Raw genomic sequence first — 9,497 nt, 5'->3', positions numbered from 1 at the left:
ACTCATTAGGTTGACAGGCAGGGTCTGGATGTCATTAGCCAGGCAAAGCTGTTGGAGTAACTGCCTGGTTGTTGAGTGCAGCTGATGTCCTCATTTCTGCGACAATACTCGGCTATTTATGTCATAGGGTCTGTGACAGCAACTCTTGTTTCTGTGACGCAATGTTTTAAATTCATGGGAAAAGGGAAAGTGCCAAGATATTTTACAAAAATAACTGAAACAATGTGTTCGTTTGTCTCGTATGTATTGTAAACCCACTAGCGCATGGTGCCCTGTCCCTCCGGCTGCCGATTTTCTTTCCCCCAAGGAGCCTGCTCCGCCGCGCTGGGCGCCGGTTCGAGGCGGAGGCCGCGGTTTGAGCGCCGGACAGAGGGGCAGCGGCATGTGCAGAGGGTGTGTGACTGCCCGTGCCCCGGCCCTCCTCTGCTGACGCTGGTATAAATAGCGGCCGCAGACAGCTGGGAGCTCCTGGCAGCCACCATGAGGGGATTCGGCCTGTTTTGCTGCTGCGTGGCCTCGCTCCTGCTCCTCGGGGCCTCAGGTAAGTCCAGCGCCTTCGCAGCATAGTTTTAATTCCGGGGTCTTGACCTTTCGGGCAGTAAATGTTAGTAGCACTTTTTATTGTGTCGCTGTACTCCGGTTTACTGTGTTTCTAAATGCTCATATTTTGAACACAGATACGTTAACTTATTAAATAACTTTTATGGTTAAGGCAACACTTTCTGGGCCAAAAAGGACTTATGCTCTGGACTTTTGAAGTTATAATTTGAATCTAAAGCTAACTACGATCTTTCCTGAAACAACAGCGGCTGTAGAGACATTTTCGAGGTTGTCATCGCGTACAGGTTTGCCTAGAGTTGCACGCTTCTCCGTGGAAGTGCGCAATTTTAAGAACATCCTTGTCCACGTGACGTGTCACTCCGAATTTAGAAGAATGTGTGAAAGTGACCGTTTAACGATGAGGGCGTCTGTATTGTACGAGCTAGAATTATTCTTTAGCAAACCCCCTTCAGTCAATTGAGTGTTGCAGTCAGTCAACGTTATGTAATTACTTTTTTCTTGGACTTTATAATCTCGCTCCTCACTCACTGCGCCTACTCTATCGCAGAGCTCCCGCGCTTGCTCTTGCAGCAAATTGCCATTCGCATATGCTACATTTTATGCAACAGCAGTGACCGTAAGATTATGAAAACGGACCCCTTTTTGTTTTTTAAAGAAAATATCTATAATGTTTATTGCTGGGGCCGTGCTTAATTTGAATAAACAAGGGAAGCGCAACCCCACAGGATTAAAGCAATTTGTCCAGGATCACTACTAAGCAAGTGCGTGCATTGAGATTAGGTCTCACATATCCATAATTCATTCTTGACAATTTATCACCGCTAGAACTGAATGCTGCACTTCTGACCCACTTAGCACTTTTTTGCTTGCAGTTCCTAATTCGTTGTGTGATATTGCTCTGCCTCTAGCACGTATCATGGTTTGCATGCTCCATTCATAGCGATGATACTAATTGTTTTAGCATCGCACTAAATAGATCGCATTGGCGCCACTTTAGAGTGCTTCAGGCTGGGCATAGGGGGTGTAAGAATGTCATGTAGTGAGATGAGTGTCACGGGGAATCACAGACAATAAACTGACAGGACCCAGGTGGTTTTGGTGGGATGTGATTTGTGCTAATCTGTTTAGATGCTCTAAGAAGGTTTGAATGCTAGGGTTATCTGATGCTTTGTAGAGCTTGCTGCTTGGCTGGTAGAAAATGTTTTCTATTGGCATACTGAACATCTGTGAAATATTTATGTGTGATCGAGGTAGTTGATTGTGGGGTTGTAGGTAGGGCTCTAAATTGGTGTGCAAATTGAACGGACAGTAATTTTATTTGAATTATTTTCTTGGTTAAAAGAGGTTGATGTCTAGAGCTGTTGCATTTAATGTCGAACTGCAAAGAGCCGTGAGGCAGAGACGGGGTCTTGCTCAGTCTATATTTTTGGACATGCTAAACAAGAGGTGGTTCAAACTGGATGTTTATATCAGAATTGGGGGTTGTTGCATTTCAAAGTGGGTTTTTTAATGTTCTCCCTTGATGCATGTGAAACATCTCTAAACGTAAATAAATAGCCATTGCGGAAATCTCAGTCAAAGGAGTGCTCATTGTTTGTGCATCCAAGCAGGTACATTCCCCTCACCTTCATTCTTGCACCTGTTCTTTCTTTCTCCTTGTAGGGTCTTCTCTCACCTATTGTGTAAACACATGCTTACATGTTTAAGGGACCTCATACTCCCAGTTTACTCTATAAACTAATGCATTATTCTGTGAGTTGTAGTTTTTGGGTCATCTAATCGGAATCGGCGAGAGTTACAGTGATTTTTAGCAGGACCCTGCATGGCTGGAAACGTTGTGCCCCCTTGACATGCATCCATGTGGTCACATTAATTTAATTGTCCTAATCTAATCTAATTCCCCTTGGCTTCTTACACCTTAGTTTTCTTTATTCCCCATTTCACACTGACTGCTGAAGAGTGTTTATCTGCAATCACTGTTCCACTTTCACTTGTTCATCTTGACAAGCCCCTTACTGTTTTCTCTGTAAGGGAAAGAACCAATTTCACCTCTTGAGTAAGGATTCCTCTAATATAGCTCCGCTCTTAGGATGCCCTTTTATTGTATGCTCAAGAAGTCATGACGCCTAAGTCTCTGCTGGGAATCTTCAGTCATATATTTGTATGCTCCTTTCACAAATTCCTACTTTTCCCCTATAAGTTTCCAACTTTCAGCGTTCTTCGGGGGAGATAATCTCTTCAGCATCCGTTTGAAGGAGTTAATATCTACAACAAATCTTGGAAGGTATCTCAGCTCTTTTTTCTTTTGTGGAATGCCATCCTTCACTTTGTGTTTGTCATGTTTTATAAGCATGCCCCACTGTGAAAATTCTTACCCATGGTGGGTTTTCTTATTCACCAGTGCTCACCTCACACTTTGCTCTGGGCCAGTGTTTGTGTAAGCAACATGCATTAATCCACTTTCAACATAATTTTCTTTTTAACCTTATATTGGGAGAAGCTCCTGTACTCCATAATCAAGCAAGCCTGTATATCCACTGTCTGATGCAGTTTATCAATGCGTCCCACAGGATCATTCAGTAGAGTCTAATTTGTACCTTCTTCTGTTGGAGGCTGAGGAAGTGATGAGTCTGGGATAGTCCTCATCTGACTGCCTGTCTTGTAAATAAATACATATGTCCAACTGTGCATAGACAAGGCTTCATTTCCTCCCCTTCCAATTGGGATTCTCCATCTACAGTTCTTGGCAAGAGGATTATCACCTCTCCTCCCTCATTCCATCCCTTCCTCCCTCCCTCTGGGGTGAAGTCAATCCCTGACCTCCATCTTGGGTGAGATGAGTTCTCAACCCACACTTCCTAACAGATGTCTTTGAATCCCTCCCTCTCTGGGGGTGTCTCTCTAAGAAGCATTGACCTTCTTTTTTATGAATGTTTAACCATCTCACTTTCCATTGTAAAGGAGTCTGAATCTCTTGAAGGTTTCACTGGACCAGATCTTTAAACTGCTTGGATGGCACTGTAGTGCAGTAGTAGGTAAATGCATTTAATATACCTAAAAAAGATGGCAATTTTTACCATTTGAAACAAAAACGTACACTGGATGTATGAATAGAAATAATTTGAGACATAGATTTTTGGAATCTGATTTTGGTTTTGGCATTTACTACTAAGATTGCTTTGAAGAGGTGGTGATATGCATATTAACTTTTTTTAAAATACCTAAACAAATTAGATGTGATCAAAGTCCTTGGTTTATCTCTCCTCCCTGCTTCTGTGGACCATGCTGGAGTTTGCACAGCCCCTTGAAATGACAGGGTGCTCATATCCTCTTTCATTGATTATCGCTGCACATGGTGAGCTCTGACCTGACTTTGGAAAAACCCTCCTAGACAGATAGTGGAATTTTACCTATGCGTACTTCAATAAGCTGCCAAATGAATTCTGCTTGGCATGCTGTAGTAGTTTAGTGCTCAGTAATGGGCACCCAAACCTAGGCTGGCACTGCCAGTCACTTTAAGGCTGCACCCTAACCCATCCCATGGTAGCACCACTGTTTCTTTATTGTCTTGTAGTTGGAGGAGGGCTGTGAAGTAAAGGGTGTGTAGGAACTAGAATGAGAGTCTGTTTTGTCCCGTTACCCTTCCATGACCTTGGTTTAATTTGGTCTGTGAGCACTCCTATGGAGGAGGCTAGAGTATTCCTGGTGGGAGCCAGCTGGCTAAGAATGGAAACAGTTCTGTAACTGAACACTGTGCCCAAAAGACATGCTGGCCCTGCCCTTCATCTCCTCTCTCTCCAGCTGATCCCTCATGGCCACCCACAGCTGCTGTCCTCCCGCACTGTCACAGGAGAAGGGGTCTGCCTGTTTTCTCCTTTTATGGCTATTATTTGTCATTCAGAAGCCGGTGCAGGAGTGCGCACTAAGGTGGCAGATTATCTGACATCATTGTTTCCTGCTCCCCCATTATTCAGAGGCGCAGGGGTGCTCTTCACCCACTGTGCTTGTGTCCCAAAAACGTAATTTAGTCCTACCTCTTTTATTTAGAGCATGTTACGTAGAGCCTTGTTCCAGGGCAACATATGAGGCAAGTGACTGCAGTACTTTAATACCTGCGTGAGAACGAAGTGTGTAGGTAGGTTTGGCTCCGCTCTCACACACATCATGTAGTACGATTTGCCAGCAAAGTCTCCTTGCACCACTCCACATAACGCAAGCAGCAAAAATGCTGTCTAATGATTTCCCTCAGTTGTGTCGCATGGCAAAGCTTTCTATAACTTTGTCTGACGTCCGGATTGTGTGGCAATTTTAAAGTCCGACTCAAAAAACTAATTGCGAAACACTTACGCCGTATATATAATCTGTGTGCATAAATATGTTCTTTGTTTTGAAAAAAGACGGTGACTGTCATTGTTTTTCTATGGCACCAACACCACAGGGAGGAGGGATCTAGCAGGAAACCTCTCGAGGATCCTGTGATCGAACCAGGCCCAAGGGTGAGAAGCGAGTTTTTACCCAAGCTCTAAAGACTCCATTACCGTAGGCATAGATGGGGCGGAGTTCCCCAAGGTTACAGTTGGAGATTGACTAAGACCGAGGCAGGAAGGTGGCACCTCAAGGGTTAATTACAATGGCAGAGGCAGGTTTGGCCGAGGCTTGAGACTAGCCCGCCGTTATTTGCAGAGCAGAGGATATGGTTATTGTTAGATGTTATGCAATTGGATACTTGCTGACTCTTACTAAAGGGGGAGAGAGCTGTGCCTCGGGGGATTTGAAAAACAAAAGAAAATCTTGAAGAAAAGCCAGGACCGCATATAAAGGCAACGGAGGAACCGGATTCTCTCAAATCTTTATAGAGTTTAACAAGAATGCTACTGGAATTTGTCCAGTGTGGATGGATTCAGTGTGCAATTTTGCCCGTATTTTTGACCGTAAGTGGGACTGCCAAGAGAGAGTCTACAAAATATGTGTGCGAGTGTCAGAGCAATGTCACCCAATTACATAGTGGGCATTCCAGAAATGTAGTTTTGAACAAGCCTTGTTGTGATTAAATATTGAGAAAGCAAGATGCAGAGACTTGACTCCAAGGGCCTGATTTATGAAAAGTTAACGCCGCCTTTTTATTTTTTGACGCAAAAGAGGTGCAGACGTATAATTATATTTTGTAAGTATGTGCCGCTTTTGCGTAAAAAAATGACGTAAAGGCGACGCTAACTTTTTATAAATCAGACCCCATGTGTTTACAACGTACAGCGCATAGCTCCATATTGACCAATCTTAGCCAAGGCAGCAGCATAAATCCTGCTTTACCAAAGGAGCTGGACTCATATATTTAAATGACTACCCTAATTTCACCAATCTAAATTAAGACTAAGTAATGAACATGCTCTGAAGTTACCACATGACAATGTCTGTCTGTCTACATATAAAGGCCGAAGGGTATTTTATTACTTTTAGTACATGGTCACAACCTCACCTTTTCCGCAAACTGCTTAATCCTTGATGTTTTGCCTTTTCATATTGAAGAGACGGATGTTTGCAGGCATCAAGAATAAAAATATAGGATGTAGCCTAAAATTAAAAATTCTAAAAGGAGTTGATAATTATTTGCATAAGGATATTAGAATCATTTTGATATAAGTGGGATAAAAATACTGTAGATCAGAATATGTAGAGACCTACACAGGGGTGTGGAATTTAATAAAATACCTACTTGTCCATGGGGCAGGTTGCGTCATAAATTTATTTGTCCTGTGAAAAAATCTACTTGTTCCTTTGGTGCCATATAGTGCGGTGACAAGTTATTTCAGTAATCTCATTATGTAAGAGCTCTGATAATAGCCTCTCTGATTAAGCCAGGGCTAATACCATTGTACTTGAATACTAACAATTTCCTTATTTTGCTACCTTTCTGCAGATCTACATACTGAGGCTGGAGGTAACAGTAAGCAATAGTTCCAGGGTTGGGATGCCCTTTTGAGTCTGTGCAAACCCGCTAACTTGCACGTTTTAAGGGTTTTCATCAGGTCTTCCCATATCGTTTCCCATGCTGAGAAAAGTTGGAAAATTACTCCTAACAAGGGTCAGAAGTAAAACTTCTTCCAGGGCTGAGAAAAAAGTAGTTAAAGGGAAATTGAACTTCTAAACGTTCAACAAATTTTCGCATGAGCAAACCTACACCTGCATATGTGCTCTTGCTAAAATACAGTTCCCAAATATTGTCTAGAAGTGTGATTGTCTGGTCTACATCTGTGAATTCCTGTGAGTTCATGAATTAAGCGAATCTGCACTAATGGAAAGTCATATACCATGGATGCACTTTAGTGACTTTCTTTATGGCTTGGGCCCCTAATTAGGTCTGGCTCTAACCAAGAGCTTTTGTATTATTAAAATTATATTTCTCTCTCTATCCATCTCTCAGCTTGCTTCACTGTGACTGATCCTGCTGTAGAACCTGCTTCTACTCAGCGCCTATATACCCTCACGGGTGACAAGTTCAATACTCTACAAATCCATGTTACATTACATTACAATGATAGCAATCTGCTCTTTCACAGGGAGCATATCAGCACAAAGTAGTTTTGTTAAGTGCCAGGAACTACTGTGGCAGTATGTGCTTTTTGTGGGCAAAATATATTTTAGCTTTTTGCTAATTTTTGTTACAATGGTGAGGGCCCAGCAGGTGCCACAACAATAAAATTTTGCAAAAGCCATGTCAAAACAAGACATGCATTGGCAAAACCAAAAGATTGACCACCAATATCGGACCTATCTTTGCCAATGTTTGTTTATAATCATGTTACTCAAAATCTTGTTGAAACTGGTAACAATGACTTCCAATTACGAATATTTTTGGGAAAAAAATGGTACCTAAAATTTCACAGTAGTTTAAAAGAACGTTTTTTGTTCTTAGTTGCATTGTTTTTGTAAACGTTTTATTTTGAAATAAAAAAAATAAATTTTCTTTTTAAACTTCTGCAAATATTTGCATTTAATCACAGAGCATTCTTGGAGCATGATACGTAGGCTCATATTTTTACATTTTACAAACATGTGTACACATTTTTTTATTGGAACCACTGTCAGTAGTGCAGTTTGAGCTTACACTTATTCAGAACACTCAACCTAACAATGAAGATGTTGCATTAATGAACCATAAATACAAGTTTGAACGGCATTAACACAAGAGCACCAGTATTACTTCAACTGCAGGCATTTACTTTCTTTCCTCTGTAGTGTGGTATCTTAAATTGGCAGCCAAAGGGTTTGTTCGGCAGGGGGTTGGGCCTACTTGTCCCAAGAACAAAATAAACCTGAAAACCTGTTGTTCAAGAACCCCAAACAATATGTCCTGGGTTGAGCTATAGGAGTTCTGCACCACTGCATACAGAGAGACTCTATCTTTCAACTGATTATTGTTTCTTTAAAAAACAGATTGAAGAACGAAAAGCCAGTTTACATTTTTGTTCTTTAAGTTGCAGCTGTAAATATTTGTATGTGACTTGCCTTTCACTTTGGATGGTACGTCTGACAACAGGCCTTATTATGACATTACAACTGAACTGCAATAATTTATTAGTTGAGCAGCTGTGTCACAATTGGACAGTAACGAGGAAACTAGAGATTTGCTTTTATTCAGGGATTGCAGGCTTCCATGCATATAATTATATATAGGATAAAGTACTCCCACCGGACACTACAGGGATATTGCAAGTCACTTAGGAGTTCCATGACCATATAGAGAAATGAGGTCAAAGGTCACCCACACACCCCCATCAATAATTATACTGTAAATGTTACAGTGATATTTTAAATTATGTCATAGAAGATGTCATGAGTAATATAATATCTTGGGTGATTAGTAGTGCATGGCGAAGGCGCAAGTTATAGTTACCTTAGGGTACAAGTTATTGTTTCTTGAGATAACTGTAACTATAGCAGTTGGATTTCTTGTTGTTGGTTTTGTGCATGTACAATCTGAACCTATAACCTCCTTGTAACCTTTGTTTTTTTTTTTTGTGAACTTTACATTTAAAAAAAGCTCTACTCCTTAACTATAACACCCCTGTAACCTTTGTTTTTTTCAGTTAATTTCTAGTGTTTTTTAATGTTAACTAAGATGCCTGTCATAATGCACGGTAGGAGGTGGTGGGTGGTGGACACAGGGCCTGGCATTGTGTTGCCCCCACCCAAGCTTGCTGCTCCTGCACTGCCCGCTCCTTGCCATCCATTGCCCAAATCCATGCCCCTGCTCCCTCATTAGAGCTGTTTGTGACAGTTGTTGTGAAACTGCCCTTCCCACCTGCCCAGAACAGTTAGCTTGCTGCCCCATCCACCTCCTCCCTGCCCTCTGTTGTCCGAATCCATGCACCACCCCATCTCCCCTGCCTTGCATGGTCCTATGTGCTGCCACTGCCCTCCATTTAGCTTAATATCCCTACCCACTCCTCCTGCCCTCCTTTGCCCTATTCAGTGCCCCATTATTGCCTCTCTCCTTAGCCTCTGTGCTTAGCTTGCTGCTCCTACCTTCCTTGTCCCTGCCCACCGATGTCTGTGTGCATGCCCCTGCTCCCTCCTTTTTGCCCACCTTGTTCCATGGACCTGCCACTGCGCCTCTATCTACTGTAAGTGTTTTGTTGAGCTGCCACTGCCCCTCCTACCTGCCTAGCAAGGTCAGATGGCTGCCGCCTGTCCTGCCACCTTCACCCTGCCTGTCTGAGTTCCATGCCCCTATCCCCACCGTCATGTCCTCCATGGTAAAAAATGTTCCACTTGCTTCTGCCCTCCATGCTCTGTTGTATCCCAGCTGCTCCTCCTGCCAGCCCTGAGTTTACTCACACAGAACAATGGAAGAGAGCTTCTCTGAGCACAGGCCGGCCCTGGGAAGGTGGTGGTACCTGGGGCTTATTAGAAGCCCATGAGGATGGTCCACGCAG

The 9,497-nt window shown here is 42.6% G+C and overlaps 1 protein-coding gene across 4 annotated transcripts in view; it reads left to right on the top strand.

Moving 5' to 3' along the window:
* The first annotated feature begins 434 nt into the window (after positions 1–434).
* Positions 435–9,497, top strand: part of SRL (sarcalumenin) — a 210,665-nt gene continuing 201,602 nt past the window's right edge. For 3 of the 4 annotated variants that reach the window (XM_069210460.1, XM_069210459.1, XM_069210458.1), the window contains exon 1: positions 450–541. In XM_069210460.1, the coding sequence (XP_069066561.1) occupies positions 481–541 (61 nt within the window). In that variant the 5' untranslated portion in view covers positions 450–480. Of the gene's footprint in view, positions 542–9,497 lie in introns of all 4 variants that reach the window. The other variant, XM_069210461.1, reaches the window with a different exon arrangement.

This window comes from Pleurodeles waltl, chromosome 10 (genome assembly GCF_031143425.1).
Source record: "Pleurodeles waltl isolate 20211129_DDA chromosome 10, aPleWal1.hap1.20221129, whole genome shotgun sequence".
NCBI classification, from domain to species: Eukaryota; Metazoa; Chordata; class Amphibia; order Caudata; family Salamandridae; genus Pleurodeles; species Pleurodeles waltl.
The sequence above is the reverse complement of the archived record's forward strand: the minus strand, read 5'-3'. Positions and strand labels throughout refer to the sequence as shown.